General features: G+C 36.9%; 1 protein-coding gene and 1 pseudogene across 1 annotated transcript in view; both read left to right on the forward strand.

Moving 5' to 3' along the window:
• Adad1 (adenosine deaminase domain containing 1) overlaps positions 1-11,892 on the forward strand; it is a 40,696-nt gene extending 28,804 nt beyond the window's left edge. The window contains exons 11-12 of the mRNA XM_036190844.1: positions 3,313-3,445; positions 11,581-11,892. Coding sequence (XP_036046737.1) covers positions 3,313-3,445; positions 11,581-11,694 — 247 coding nt within the window. The 3' untranslated portion in view covers positions 11,695-11,892. The remainder of the gene's footprint in view (positions 1-3,312; positions 3,446-11,580) is intronic.
• On the forward strand, positions 4,730-9,769 carry LOC118585489 (annotated as a pseudogene).
• Positions 11,893-16,802: the final 4,910 nt, after the last annotated feature.

Consider the following 16,802-nt stretch of genomic DNA (forward strand, 5'->3'; position numbering starts at 1 on the left):
AGGCTACCCAGAGAAAACCTGTCTCAAGAAAGAAAAAAAATGGGATGAAAGAAAGAAAGAGGGAAGGAAGGAAGAGCATCTAAGTGCTAGAGAGATGGCTTAATGGTTAAGAATAGTTGCTAATTTTGCAGATGGAAGTTTGAATCCCAGCACCCACATGGGGTGGCTCACAACCACCTGTAACTCCAGTTCCCGAGGATTTGACTCCCTCACCTGGATTCCAAGGATACTTAACATGCACTATATTCATATACACATGCAGACACACACATGTAAATAAAAATTTTAAGAGCATCCAACTGTATGTGTGTATGCATGAGTGTGTTTTTAATTTTATTTTATAATTTAATTATTTTTACATATTAGCCATGGGTTCCCCTGTCCTCCCCCCTCCCGCCTCCACTTTCCCCCCAACCTAACCCCCATCCCCATTTCCTCCAGGGCAAAGACTCCCCTGGGGATTCAGCTCAACCTGGTAGATTCAGTCCAGGCAGGTCCAGTCCCCTCCTCCCAGGCTGAGCAAAGTGTCCCTGCAAAAGCCCCAGGTTCCAAACAGCCAGCTCATGCACTAAGGACAGGTCACGGTCCCACTTGCCTGGGTGCCTCCCAAACAGTTCAAGCTAATCAACTGTCTCATTTATCCAGAGGGCCTGATCCAGTTGGGGGCTCCTCAGCTTTTGGTTCATAGTTCATGTGTTTCCATTAGTTTGGCTATTTGTCCCTGTGCTTTTTCCAATCTTGGTCTCAACAATTCTCGCTCATGCAATCCCTCCTCTTTCTTGCCAATTGGACTCCTGGAGCTCCACCTGGGGCCTGGCCATGGCTCTTTGCATCTGCTTCCCTCAGTTATTGGATGAGAGTTCCAGCACAACTTTTAGGGTGTTTGGCCATCCGGATTACCAGACTAGGTCAAATCAGGCTTTCTCTCAACCATTGCCAGTAGTCTACAGTGGAGGTATCTTTGTGGATTTCTGGGGACCTCTCTAGCACTTTGTTTCTTCCTATTCTCATGTGGTCTTCATTTATCATGGTCTGTTATTCCTTGTTCTCCCTTTCTGTTCTTGATCCAGCTGGGATCTCCTGCTCCCCTAAGCTCTCTTTCCCTCAAACTTTGCCCTTCATTACCCCCACTCACATCCAGGTTGTTCATGTAGATCTCATCCATATCTCTGTCATTGGGAGATCCCTGTGTCTTTCTTAGGATCTTGTTTTCTAGGTAGCCTCCCTGGAATTGTGAGTAGCAGTCTAGTCATCTTTGTTTTACATCTAGTATCCTCCAATGAGTGAGTACATACCATGTTTGTCTTTCTGAGTCTGGGTTACCTCACTCAGGATGATTTTTTCTAGATCCATCCAATTTGCCTGCAAACCTCATGATGTCATTGTTTTTGTCTGCTGAGTAGTACTCCATTGTGTATATGTACCACATTTTCTTTATCCATTCTTCAGTTGAAGGGCATCTAGGTTGTTTCCAGGTGGTATAGCTGGGTCTTGAGGGAGATGGATTCCCAATTTTCTAAGGAAGCTGTACAAGCTTGCATTCCCACCAGCAGTGTAGGAGTGTTCCCCTTGCTCCACATCCTAAGTGTGTGTGTTTTAAGACAGAGTCTGTCTAGGTAGGCTAGCCTCAGTTTTTCAGTTATCTTGCCTCAGCCTGCTAAGTGTTACAGTTACAGGCAGAGACTACCATATCTGTAATGAATACACCAATCCTTACATGAAACAAATATATATTGCATCATGAGACATGTTGAAAGATTATTTCCTCCCCAACATACACACAAAACTTACAAAGAAGGCTTCCTGATAATCAAAACTGTAACAAAAAATTAGCGTATTAAAAACACTTAGATATTGTATACAACAGTACTAATTGAAGTTTTTCCACATAGTGGCAGAGGTGACATCAAACTAGAAACTTAAATTTATCATCATTATTCATATCATTATTCTACTAGAGCATATAACAGAGATCTACTAAGGAGTAAGAGTAAAAAGGAGAATAGTAGATGGTTTGTTGGAGGATAAAATACAGCCTTATTGATTCAAAAATACTATCATGATTGGTGATGAGATGTCAGAGTGATTGGTTACTATTACTGCTATTGTATATCGTTGCTATGTTGGATAAGAAAAAAATAGAAACAAAATATGGGGGAAAGAAGGTAAAACTACCACTGTAAGGGGGATTTTGAATATGGAACCCAGTACCTCACAAACACTAGGCACATACTCTTCTCCTTGTGTGTTCCCCAGTTCTACGGAAAAGCCCAAGAAATTTACAGAAAAACTACCAACACTATCATGGTAGGAAAGTAATATACTGAGATTAATCGATTTTGCATGTCTGAGAGAATGCTAACATTTGCTATATATAAACTACCTCAAAATTCAGTGATTTAAAACAACAGTATATTATTACTTCTCAATAAATGTTTGGACCAACTGAGTGGTTCTTCTGGATCTGGTTAGAACTCCCTCAGGCATCCGAAGTCAGGTGTGGGTCAAATGAAGAGTCACTTTGGTTGATCTCTTAGGGGAATAACTGTTCTTTTCCCTTTAGTATGGTAGTCACGGCACACTTAGCTGAACATGAAGGAATCACAAGAGAAGGCTTCCCCTGAAACCTGGACTCTGAACTTGTACATTTTCTCTTTGTTCACCATAACAAATCACAAGGCTAGCACAAACTCAAGGGGATGTATGGCTCTGGAAAGCTGCATGGAAACTGGAAGAATGGAGGGTTTTTACAGTTTTAATCATCTGTCACAGAACAGCTAATAAGTTATAATGAGAGGGGAAAGTTACTTAGTAAAAAGGTTTTTTATTAGAACAGACAAATAGTGCATACATGTGCACATGTATGGATCGTTTTTGAAGTAGTGTTTTCTAAATTAAAGTTTGCTTGCAGGGAATATACTGTAAAATTTCAAGAGATTTGATACTTGTATCCATCCAGGTCACCTATTACTGTAGTCAAAAGTGTCACCACTCCAGAAGGTATTTTTACACTCCCTTCCAGTCAATCATGGGAAAACAACTGCTTTCATTTGTATTATCATAGACTTGTTTTATCTAGAATAATAGAAATATTCAAATACAAATACTGTTTTAACTTTTGATGTAGTACAATAATAAATTAAACTAATTAAAGTTAAATTAGCTTCTGACAGCAGTTGAAGAATCAAGATTCTTCTTATCTAAAATAAAGCTCCAACATGCATTCTTCTGCCTAATTGATGTCATAAGTATTTGTGAACTGTTATTTAATTCCTACAATTGTGAACAAATGTTCATTTCTTTCGACTTTAGTTCCCCCTTTAAAAGTGGTTTGTCAATGGCAAGTCGGCTTTGTAAGGCTGCAATGTTAAGTCGATTTAATCTGCTTGCCAAGGAAGCTAAGACAGATGATTTACTTGAAGCTCGGACATACCACGCAGCTAAGGTAAGGTGATCATAGAAGTCCAGCTAAAGATAATAATGTGGTGACTCTATGGAGATAGCAAAAATGTGTTAAATAGTTCTGAATATAACATTACCAAACTTATTTGACAGTACTTCTTAACATCTTCTTGTTATACCCAGAGAAACAAAGGTGATAAAACTTTTACTCTGCATAGCATTATTAACTATAGAATGTTATGTCTTACAATAATATATTACTAAAAATAAGTTTAATTTAAGACCCTAATTTGGACCTGATTTAGCAGATAATAAAGATTTTTTTCTTTCTTAACAAATTTTTAGTGACGGGAGCAATAGATTAATAGTTAAGATAGCTTGCACATGCAAGGCAAGGATTGAGCTAAAGTCACATTGCATACTGGATTTTATTTTTTCTACTTTCATGTAATATGACATGTCATGTGTGTACTTCCATGTTACCATTAGTATTTTGATTTTCTGATTTTAATAATACAGTGTTGTATGAAAGTCACTTAATTTTTGCAAGCACTGAAATGACCAAACCATACTTTTGAGCTGCAAAACTTCCTATCAACTATAAGCATGTACACACATACCCACTTCAGTTGTATCAACTACAAGCCTGTGCCCACATACCCACTTATAATTATATCAACTACAAGCCTGTGTATACTACCCTTTTACAGTTATATCAACTGTAAGCCTGTGTACATAAACCAGCTTACAATCATATCAACTGTGGGCCTGTGCACACATACCCACAAACAGTTAAATCAACTCAAGCCTGTACACACATACCCACTTACAGTTGTATCAACTACAAGCCTGTGCACACATACCCACTTATAGTTACATCAACTATAAGCCTGTGTACATAAACCAGCTTACACTTATATCAACTATAGGCCTGTGCACACATACCCACTTACAGTTGTATCAACCTCAAGCCTGTACACACATACCTACTTACAGTTGTATCAACTACAAGCCTGTGCACACATACCCACTTACAGTTGTATCAACTACAAGCCTGTGCACACATACCCACATATAAATAAGTCTAAGCTTCTTTCTATCATTGCTGTTTTCAGTGATGTCAGGAGGCTACAAGTCTTTTTAAAAAGTATAAAAAACTGAATTAAAATGTCAAAAACAGCCTTTCATAACTCTGGAAATGAAGTAAAGGTAGAAAATTCAAAACTATATATTCTTGAAGAAGTGCTAGGATTTGAAATAAGAATAACGAGTTTATGTTCTTGCTTGGAGCTGTTTTCATTCTCTTGTCTTCATATCTAGTTTGAAGATGGGGAGTGTAGTTTTACTAGATGAAGATGCCACTAAAGTCATAGATTTACTACTGTCAGAGGGAATGGGCTTGATGTGGGTCAGAAGATAACAATTTGTGGATTTTTTTTTCTGCTTAAGGTGCCAAAATTGGTAGGAAATGAATAAGGAAAGCTGGTAAATTCACTGGCTCCAGTTGCAGTCCTTGTTGGAGGCAAATGGTAAATCTGGTTCCCAAGATATATGGGGAAATTAAAAGACTAGAATGAAATTGAAATTCTCTGTGTTCTCTGGCCAGTGGGAAAACTATAGAGTCTTAATGCAGACTATTGGGGTCTGCCCCTCAATAGCCCTGTCCTAGGGACTTGTAGCAGAGTCATATACATGACAGGTTCAAGAAAAACAGGAAATGAACAAAAGCTAAAGGATGCTTAAGATACAGATGCAATATTAAATATACCCACTTCTTCATGCAAGTTTGCCAGAAGAAGGCAGAAGCCTTACGGGTCTTATGTGTATGAGTACAATGTCTGCTGTTACTAAATCATTTGTCTCTAAGCTATAAAAACATGATAACCACTAGGATTCTAGGCCTAGTATAAAAATAAAAATAGAATAGAATAAAAGACTAGGATGAGTCCAGAGCAGCTGTATACCTGATGAAGACAGATCTCATAGTAAAAGCAGGAAAACTTAAAAATAAAACATAAACATCACAGAAAATATGTTCTGGCCACTGTGGCATTAAAATATCAATTAGCAATAGAATGAAATCTGGGAAATTGCCATATATTTGGAAATTAACTTACAAATTACCCAATGGATTGTAGGAAAAAATCTTTCAGAAAAACTAAGAAATTATCTTAGAATGAGTTAAAAAGCACAATATATTGAAATGCATGGATGATTAAAGAAATAAGGAAAGTGTATAGCTTTAAATGCTTATATTACAAAAGAATTCTAAAATCAGTTATTTAAGCTTCCAACTCTAGAAGTTGGTTAAAATAAAAGTGGGGAACTGGGAACACAGAAATAAGTAAAATGTAATAAATAATATGAATCAGAGTGAAATCAATGAAATTTGAAACAAAAATTAATAGAAGAATAAATGAAATCTAAAATTGGTTCATTAAAAGAAATAAAATGTAATCACTTAGTGATAAAGGAGTGTAAATGAGAACAGAAATCATTGAATGCTGGAATGAGAAAAAGGGTTGTCATTATGACCACAGGGAGCCATTTGATTTCCAGCAGCTGTTTGTTAACAAGTTAGATAAAATGGACATGCTGCTAAATAGATACAAACAACAAAATCTGACTAAAAACAAAAACCAGAACATCCAACTGTAACTTAATCAAATAGAGAAGTTGTGAATTGTTAACATGTTCTTTTCCCATTTAAAATACCAGACCCTGAATTCTACATAACAAAATTATATAAATCCTACAAAATAACTTTTGAATATAAAGAACATTTCCCTAGTCTTCTTACAAGACCAGTAAGACTACCTTGATACCCAAACTAACAAAAGTATCACAGATGGAAATAACAATACCAACATAAATGTGAAAAGACCTTAGCGAGATACTGAAAAACCATCCAGCAGCATATAGAAATCATTAGTATTCTACTCTATGTTCAAGGTTTATTATATCAGGTTTACAAGGTTGATTTAACATCAGAAAATTATTTTTATGTGAAACGCTGTATTAATAATCCAAGTTTAAGCTTTCATAATTATCTTAAATATGTTCAAAATGCATTTGACAGTCTCCCATTTTTCAGTAAAGCACTAGGGAAGTAAAAAAATAGAAGTGAACTTACTACAACTTCATAAAGGTATCATCAGTGAACTTAACAGTAGTACTATTCCTAATAGTAAAAACTGAAATCTACCTTCCCTACCGATGACTGGAAGGAAGACAGGAATGTTATTTGTTACCCCTCTTTTTTTGTTTTGATTTTTGAGACAGGGTTTCTCTGTGACTGGCTTACCTGGAACTTGCTTTGTAGACCAGGCTGACCTCAAACTCACTGAGATCTGCTTGCCTCTACCTCCAAGTGCTGTGATTAAAGGTGTACACTACCACTACCTGGCCCATCACCCCTCTTACATTATTCTGTTCATATGTTCTGGTGGCCCATAGAATGATATACAATAACCATAGTTTCAGTTTAGAATGAATAATTTTATCAAGTATGTAGCAAGCCAAAGTAAAAGATAATAATAATAATAATAATAATAATAATAATAATAATAAAAGCAAGAGATAGATGGCAAAATAATAACAATACTACTACTACTAATGATAATAATAAATAATCTGGTGCAGAAACCTACTGGAGAAACCCTGTAAGACCATCACCTGGAGGACCTAGGCAGAGCAGAGTGTCCCCTTGGGTGAGGTTTCCAAATAAAAGAACAAACAGCAACATGGAGCATGTCTTCTTCCTCTGTGGGCTGCAAATGTCAGGAAAGAACATTGCTAAGACTATAAGATAGATTTCCTGGGTTTCTGCTGGATAACTTATCATGTGCTATTAGATTGTATGTAAATTGGGAATGTCACAGATAAGAACAATTTATTTATTTGTATGTATGTGTATATGTATGAAATATGTTGTATGTGGGTACTTGTGGAGACCAGAAGAGGGTGTCAGATCCCTTGGAGCTTGAGTTACAGGTGGTTGTGAGCCACTTATGTGAGTGCTGGGAACCAAATGTGAGCCTTCTGGAAAAGCAGCGGGAACTAACTCTGAGCCATCTCTCCAGCCCCTATATAAGAACAATATGAAAAATAAATTATATAATTATATCGTAAGAGCAAATATTCCAAAAATCTATTTAGAAAGCCATTTCACACAACAACAAATACACAGGCACATATACACAGTAATAAATTTAACAAAAGAGCTATAAGACTTGTGCACTAGAGTGATAAAACATTGCTGAGAGAAATTAAGGAAGATGTAAATAAATGAAAGGATGTAATAAATTCATGAATTGGAAATCTCTGTGTTAAGATGGCATATGTCTTCAAATTTAATCTACTGCTTCAGTGCAAAAATCAATGTTGCTGCAGACACTTGTGTAGAAAGTAGAGGGGAAACAAGAACAAAGTTGGAAAACTTAACTGTTTCACAGTTTAAACTAGACATACCTTAGAAACTGCAGCTCTGTTCCAGACCATTCAATACAGGGAGTCACACAGAGTTTTATGGTCATGTGTGTAATAGTTAACTTTGTATAATACTGTAGCCTATTAAGTGCGTAGGTAACAGCATTTCTTTAAAACATGTTTTTTTTAAATGTTTCTAAGAACAACAACAATAAAAACTTAGTGAGTTGCTTTGGCAGTGGAGGGCCTTGCTTTCATATAGATGGCTGCTCTTTAGAAACAAGGCTTCACTATATAGCCTAGGCTAGCCTAACTCTCAGCAATCATCCTTCCTCCACATCCCACGTGCTGGAATGGCTATAGTTTCTCAAGATAGCAGTGAGGTTTGTCACGTTCATTTTTTCTTTCATGCAAGATTCCTGAATAGCATGTTTTATAGCATTTTAAGCCAAGTAGAACTTCATTCAAACCTTGCCACTATTCATCAAGTAAATTTAAGTCATATTTTAAATTCTTTGTTGTCATTTCAACATGTTCACAGCCTCTACCAGGAATGGATCCCCTCTTAAGCACTTGAGAGACTAAGGCAGGAAGAGCATGAATTTGAGACCAGCCTGAGTTACATAGAAGGCCCTTGCCTCCAAACAACAAAAATATGTGTGTTTCAGGGAGCAATTGTAGAAAACAGCAGTTTAGGGAATCTATTAGACTTTTCTGTGCCATAGAAATATTAAAAAAAAAAACTGGAGAGAGTGTGCAAGATGGCAGCACTCATGGAGCTAGCTATTCTGCTGGTCAGGGGGTTGGGAGCTGCTGTCTGTGGACCTGGGCAGTCTGGCCATTCTGACCTATACCAGATTTATAGGTGCTCCACTGAAGGTACACAAGATCAGCAATTCTTGGCAGAGCCCTTCAGGAATTCTGCCTGCCCTTTAAACCAGTAATGGAGAGGTCATCTCAGTACCACACAAGATCATCACCCATCTTCATAAAAAGAAGTATAATGCTGATTATGATCTGTTAGCTGGGCAAGGAGCAGATACCCTAGCCTCCTCTATTGGAGGAGAAACTACTCCCTGTGCTAATACATACTTTTTAGATAGATGCCAAGAACTATGTGGAAGTGACCCAAAAGTGGTATGCAGAGGCTATGCCCTTTCCATCAACTTCTTCCTTCCAGGCTGCATGCAATGCCAGTACATGGAGCAGCTGTGGCTGCTGTGTGATGAGCACAAACCAGAGGATGAGGAAGAACTAGAAAAAGAGCTATATCAAGAGGCTTGAGAATGCCTAACCCTTCTCTCTCAAGGTCTGGGCTCTCAGAAGTTCTTCTTTGGCGATGCCCCTGCCTCCCTGGTTGCCTTTGGTTTTAGCCATTTGGTCCTGCTACTGCAGGCAAAGCTGCCCATTGGGAAGCTGCAGGCCCCACTTCATGGGCTATACAACCTCTATATCTACTGTACCCTCTACTTTCCCCAGGATGGAGCTGAGGTGCCACCTCCATGCCAGACACCAGCAGGCCCTGAGACCGAGGAGGAGCCCTACCAGTGCTGGAACCAGATTCTAGCTGTGCTGGCAGGGCTGGCAACCATGGTGGGCTATGCCTTGCTCAGTGGCATTGTTTCTGTTCAGCAGGCAACCCCCGCTCAGGCCCTAAGTACCCTGGTCTTGGGCATGGCTGAGGAAGATGAAGAGGAATGATGTGTTCATGCTCTTAGGACTGATTTTTTTTTTAATATATGTGTTGGTTTTTTAAGATTTATTTGTTATGTATACAGCATGTATGACTGCAGGCCAGAAGAGGGCACTAGATCTCATTACAGATGATTGTGAGCCACCATGTGGTTGCTGGGAATTGAACTCGGGACCTCTGGCGCACTCTTAACCTCTGAGCCATCTCTCCAGGCCAGGACTGAGTTTTCTACTGTCATGCATTCCACATGCCCCATTGTTGGAGCAGCAGAAATGGGGTGCTCTCCTTAGAATAAAGCTGTTCACTAATTGAGAAAAAAAATGTTAAAAAAAACTGATATGCCAAGGGATCTATCATATTTTAAAATAAATTCTATTTATTCTATATCCATATAGCTTTTTCCACTAAGTTTTTCATAAAAGCCTAACATCTTACTTGTATATTCAGAAAAGATTTATTAACACTGTATCTTAGGTACTTGTTTATATCTCAAAATAGTATTTTGTAAGAAAGTAGTGATTATTCATTAGTATACTCCAAAGCATGTCATAAATAATTTAAACTATAGTTGTCAAACAAAATGAAAAACTTTATTCCTTATTCATTTTAGTGTTTTATTATCTACATTTTTACTTGCTTAATAATTACCAAATCTAATAAATATAATATATATAAATACTATATATATAAAATATATATAATATACTAAAAAGTATATTTAGAAAAATATACTTGTGTACATATTCAGTAAACCATGCTATAAGCAGATGTGCTTTCATCCAGACTTCATTGTTTCATGTATAAATCACAAAAAATATATTTAGTATGATTCTTTTGATGACTATAAGGATTTTGGGGTAGTAAATGAACATTGGCTTTCATTTATAGCCAGTATCTGCATTAACCCTTAACAAAACAATCAGGTTATCCTTTGAAACTTTAAGCCAGGCATAGATTTCTCTTTAAGTCATAGATGACATATTCTTCAAGATAAAGCTGGTTACTTTACACTGACCACTGTGTAATTCAGTCACATTGGCCAGTTCTAGACAGGGCTCGGTCATTTCCTCAGCTTCTTCATCAGCACTTGCTGTTACACTTCACAGTTTGATGGAGTAAGCTTCTTTCTCTAAACCTCATGAACAACTGTAGTCCATAAGCTGGACCACTCCAGGTACTGCTAATCATTTGGAGAAATGAGTGCTCGTGCATTACAATGAGACTGGAAAAATGGTACAGCCACTTTGGAAAACAATTTGGCTTCTCCCACCACCAAAGGTAAACATACTTACTGTGGGACTCAGCAGTACCACTGGTATTTGTGAGAAACAAAACTGACATGTTTATAATAGCATTTTTCTGATAGTAACAACTGGAAACAATGCAAGTTCATAAGCTGGTGAATGGACAGATATGATATGATAGACTTATACAATGGTATTAATCTACAATAAAAACCTAACTCTGACATGCAATAGCATGAAAATGTTGTGCTAGCCTAACATAGTGGAGTACTTACTGTGTTAATCAAGTTATATGGAACTTCCAGGAAAAAAAATCTAGAGACATAAAAATGTGTAGTTGCGTGGGGCTAATACAGACTGACTGCAGGCAGGCCCAAGGGAAGATTTAGAGGTGGAAGTTTATCACTGGATTTTAATGACATTTGTACATCTCAGTAACTTTAACAAAGACAAAATTGTACACTTGCAGCGGGTGAGTTTTATAATAATTCATAAAAGGTAGCTTTTTAAAGGTATATGTTTATTTATAGAAAATGAGAGCACATGAAAATAGCAATGGGAGTTATCTACAGTTTGGGTGTTATAGGGCATACTTTATGTTTTTTTCTTTCAGTTTTTCTGTCGTGAATTTGTTTACTCTTAATTAAAATGTTAAATAACAAGCAAAATTGCCTTTTTAGGCATGTTGGGAAGTAATTGTTTGAAATTAGCACAGGAATTCAGCTTTTATTAGTTTTTTTTAACATAAAGCTAAACAGTGGGAGTTATTTACTTTGTAGCCCATTTGACTCAGTTGAACTTTTTCTCTTCTAGTGTATGTCTGGGCCCTACCAAGAGGCTAAAGCACTGTTGAAGTCCTACTTGCAGCAGCATGGCTATGGCTCCTGGATTGTGAAGTCTCCCTGTATAGAGCAGTTTAGTATGTGAATCAGACAACACACTGTCATATTAAAAATCTTTTAGTTTTGACGTGTTTGATTGTTTTAAAACACGGAGGCTTCTGCCTTCACAGTAGAAGTCCTGCAAAAGCAGTGCACAGATATTACTAAAAATGTGTAAATACCTGTCACCTTGATTGAAACATTTTGCTCCTTTGCCTTTTATAAAAAGAATTACCTGATTAACATATAGATAATTTCCATTTATTTTTATAGACAAAGCTATTATAGCCCTTATGTAGTTTAAGAAGCCATTAACCTTTTACAGTTTAAAAGAGAACTCATATTCCTTTGTTTTTACCTTAAATTTATCCATACAGATGTAATATGCAATGTTGTGCCTGGTATCTCACTATAGGTTTTTTAATAATTAAAAGTGAAAATCAAGAATAAAAGTAAATACTAACTTAGTGATTAGTTTAGCAGGCATCTGAGTGTATGATCTATGCCATTCACCATGCTAGGTGATAGAAAACCAATGATTAGAATGTCAATCGTGGCTCTGAAGTTCAGGAGTATACTCCACATACAAATACCTGAAAATTCTAATCACAGTAGGAAAGAGTCTGGTAAATGATTATGATTAATACATGATTTCCATATACTCTTTAAAAAAGAGTTCCCATTTTAAGTGGCTTATAGAATTTATAACACATGTAATTTACTTCTTTATAATTAAATTAGTAGAGATTTTTAATTTATATGGAAATAAACATTCCTGAGCAGCTTACATTTTTGTTTATACAGTAGTTAGATGAAGGAACAGCTTAATCATTTAGGTATCTTTAGTGTAATTATTTGTTCCACTCTTAGTATTTTTATTTTATTCCTTTTTAATCAGAGCATTATTGAGTACTATTGGTTCTCAAATGTCTTCCTCTTATATCTTTACTAAATTGATGAGTCCTACTCACCCTACACAAGCTGTTCTTTCTCATGAGATTGTTCTACTCTGAGTGTGTGTTAAACTATTCTGTAAAGACACTGATGTCTCTGGGTGGTCTAGACCATTTACTAGGTTGAACCATGGGAAATTGAATTTTTATAGGATAAAAATGATTAAAATACAGGCAGTTTCCTACGGATCAGCACAACTATACTAGCAAATTACATCTTAGTTAGTTGTATGATATTTATGATTAGCTGACATTTCCTTGTAAATATTTTTTAATATCCTTATAAGTTGCTCCCTTCCAAGGAAGATTTTCAGCCTTTATTTCTCTGATTTTGCTACTTAACAGTAAGATCGCCTTTGAAAACTTGAAGTGCTTCACCTTCTCTTGGCCTCCCATGTTTATACCTCCTGGGAAGGCAGCAGCAGATGGTTAGTCTCTGCAATCCCTGTAGTCAGGGGTCCTAGTGCTCTCCTGCAGTGAGAGTCAGTAAAAAATGATCTCTCTTCTCAAATTTGCAGTTTTGAGGGGAAATAAAACAAATACAACCCAGTTGCTTCTAATTTTTTTAAGTTAGATTTTATTTTCAGTTGTGGGGGAGGTGTGCACTTGAATGCAGGTACCCATAGTGTAGAAGAGGGTGTCAGATCCCCTGAAGTTACAATTGATTGTGAGCTGCCTGATGTGGGTTCTGGGATCAAATTCCTGTCTTCTGCAAGACTAGTGTTTACTTGTGACTGCTGAGCCATCTCTTCATCTGTCATAGAACTTTTTAGCAGAACCTAGTCATTGACTGTAGATACTGTTCCTACTCATGGGTGTCTGTGTATAGAGAGGGTACCAAGGGGAGACTCATTGGTATAAGGCAGTGTGAGTCAACAGAAGCAGAAGGAGATGGACCTGAAGGCAGTGTGGGCCCATTGACTATGACTGTTGGAAGGAATTTAATCTTCTAGCTCGAGCTCTTACCATTCAAGGATGAATCCTTGTGGTTGTCATTCATCTTTCAGAGATTAAGGCTTGAGGACCCTGGATACCTTATCAAAAGCAACTCTATCTTTTGCCTATTTCTTTATGGTCTATTGAGATTCTGCAAGATAGTTCACTTGAGGAAGCGTCTAAAATCAGACTTTTAAACTTCCACTCCTAAGCTTGTTCAAAGCTCACTAGCTAAAGTAGTTGGATCTACAGCTAAGTCCTCTTTTAGCTCCATGGTTCTGCTGTTTGGGGCAAACATTGAAGGATGGAGGTAACATTTGGCAGATGGAAATAGGAAAATGAATTCTGAATGGAAACACTGAAGCAGTGATTAGACAAGAAATGTTACAGCACTTAGGGGCTATCTTGTAAAACACTGGAGGAAAAATTCAGAGTTAAATCTAGCACACAGTAGGGAGAAAGCTCTTGAAGGATTTATGTTGGGAAATGAAATTTTCTAAAACATTTTTTTCCTATTGTGAAAATAAAAAGGTTTCAGGGTTCTGGTTTGAGAAAGGGCCTCATCTACAGGCTGGCTTTAAGCTTTCAATATAGCCAAGGATGAACTGATCCATGTGCCTCCACCTCTCAAATGTTGGGATTATAGCCATGCACCCCCATACAAGGTTTATGTAACACTGAGAACTGAGCCCAAAATTTCATGCATACTTGGCAAGCACTGTATCAATTGAGTATATCCCTAGTTCTTCCTTATTTCAGAAATTGTGAGGATTAAAAAAGAGAATAGTAAATGAGTCTCCATGTACCCATCATGTTGCTTTAACAGCTTTTAAATGTGGGTAATATAAGATCACATAAACTTCTTCAACTGTTTCATGTTGGAGCAAATACCCAGCATGTTACTTCATGAAAGGTAAAAATAAAAGTATGTTTGAGTGCATAACTATGAGTCAGTTTGTACACCATAACAGTAGTATCCCATTATATGGGATACCAAAATTGCCATGACATTTGTATAGTGGAATTTAGTTGCTAAGTATTAATCTATATTTTTCCTATCACTTTGTTTTTTCTTTGTATTTGAACATGTCCAATATACTGACTCCTCTGTAAAGTTTTCCACAATCTTAGTTTTGTCTTTTTCATCTCCACAATAACATTTACCAGTCTTTTTCATTTTCTGAAACCAGTATTGAATCTGGAGGCCCCAAATTCAGTATCAGGTTGTTAAACAAGAATGCTTTGTGTACTTTAAAAAAAATACTATATTGTGTATGGGGGAGGCAGTCAGAAGACAGCTTGAGAGTAAGTTCTCCCCTTGCATGTGGATCTAGTTTCCTCCTTCCGTCGTGTGTTCCTAGGATGGAGCTCAGGGAGTCAGGCTTTCAGAACAAGAGCTCTCTCACTCATGGAACCATTCTTCTGGCCCAGTGTTGTATACTTGCAAGAGAAGGCACAAGCCACCTGGTGCTTGTATGAATCCTTTGTTTTTCTTCAAAAATACCTTGAATATTTTAAGTTTGTGTATGTCTATAAAATTTTAAAGCTTATATTGTTGATTTTCTAATTTTTCCCTCATCCTTATAGTTATAAATATTCTTATTACCACCAAATACTCTATGTACTTAATTATTACAGCTCAATGAGGCACACTTACTAATCATATTAACAGTATTACCACTCATACACATGAGAATCTACACTTATAACCTTCCACATTATCCCCTAATTTTATTAATTATTAACCCCAAATTCATTATAGGACACATTCTATAAATATAGATCACAGAAAACATTAGACTGTGAATATAAAAACAGGAGTTGTCAGCTTCTTCTTTACCAAAATGTGTGCAAGAACCACTAATTCATGCTTCCATATATAAACATACGCTTTCTTACTTTTATAGGATAGAAGAAATGACATTGGCCTTAGGAGTCAGAAACTTGGTGCAACAACACATAAAAGTAATAAATATAGCCACATCTTCCCGTCTTCTTAATTTCTCTAATCTTTGGTTTTCCAATTTTTATTTCTGTAACTGACATTATTAAATCAATTAATTTCCCCTTATACATAACTTCATCTGTCAAATATGCTTTTCTTCTTAGCCTATTACCCCTAATATCATTCTTCTAACACTCCTAATAACTAACACAGAATTGCTATTAATTCTATCAAAATATCAGTTTAAAATTTGACTGTTTCTGCATCTTTTTACCTGGCCCTTTTTTAAAAAATTGTAACCTGATCAATAAGAGTTTTCCTCATTATTTATACATTCCAACACTCACCTAAAATGTTTTATCAAATACCTTCTATTTTTAATCACCATAATTATCCTTACCTCAGCCAACAGCTGTTTATAGGTTGGGAAGGCATAGGTACTATATCATTTCTTTTCTTTTCATGACAGGGTTTCTCTGTAGCTTTGGAGCCTGTCCTTGAACTCACTCTCTAGTGAGTTCAAGGCTGGCCCTGAACTCAGAGATCGCCTGCCTCTGCCTCGAGTGGTGGGATTAAAGGTGTGCACCATCACCGCCCGGTTCTATATCATTTCTTACCAGCTGATGATTTGGTTGAGCCGACACAGACACTGCAGGCCTGTAAGCAATCTTATTAATCACAATGGAGACATTGGATTCAGTTTAACCACAATATGATTCTGTCTAAACACCAACTCCTGAGATCTTCGACAAATTTTTCTTTCCAACAACATCAACTGAATTCCTCTCCTAGGCTTTCTAATGGCAGCCCCAGGCAAATTGGAACAACTTGGCCTCCTCCCCTAACTCCCATCAGCCATAGATGGCCCTATCTCAGTCTCAGCACTCCTTCACTCAAGTATTGTGGTTGTTGCAGGAATCTTTTTATTAACCTGCTATACCTATGTATTTAAAATAATAGTACTGTTCTGACACTTACATTATGCCCTGGCTCATTAACCACACTGTTCACTGCCATCTGTGCACTTACTAAAAATGACATTTAAAAATGGTAGCATTTTCTACATCCAGCCAACTAGGCCTTATAGTAACTTTATGTGTAAATCAATCCTATCTAGCTTTCCTTCACATCTGCACATGGTGTTCTTCAAAGCTGTGGTGATATTGTATCCCCCAATATATTGTGCACCTTAATAAACTTATCTGGGTTCAGAGAACAGAACAGCCACTAGATAGACATAGAGGCCAGAAAATGGTGGCACACACACCTTTAATCCTAGCATTCTAGAGGCAGAGATTCATGGGGATCTCTGTGAGTTCA

Source organism: Onychomys torridus, chromosome 6 (genome assembly GCF_903995425.1).
Source record: "Onychomys torridus chromosome 6, mOncTor1.1, whole genome shotgun sequence".
NCBI classification, from domain to species: domain Eukaryota; kingdom Metazoa; phylum Chordata; class Mammalia; order Rodentia; family Cricetidae; genus Onychomys; species Onychomys torridus.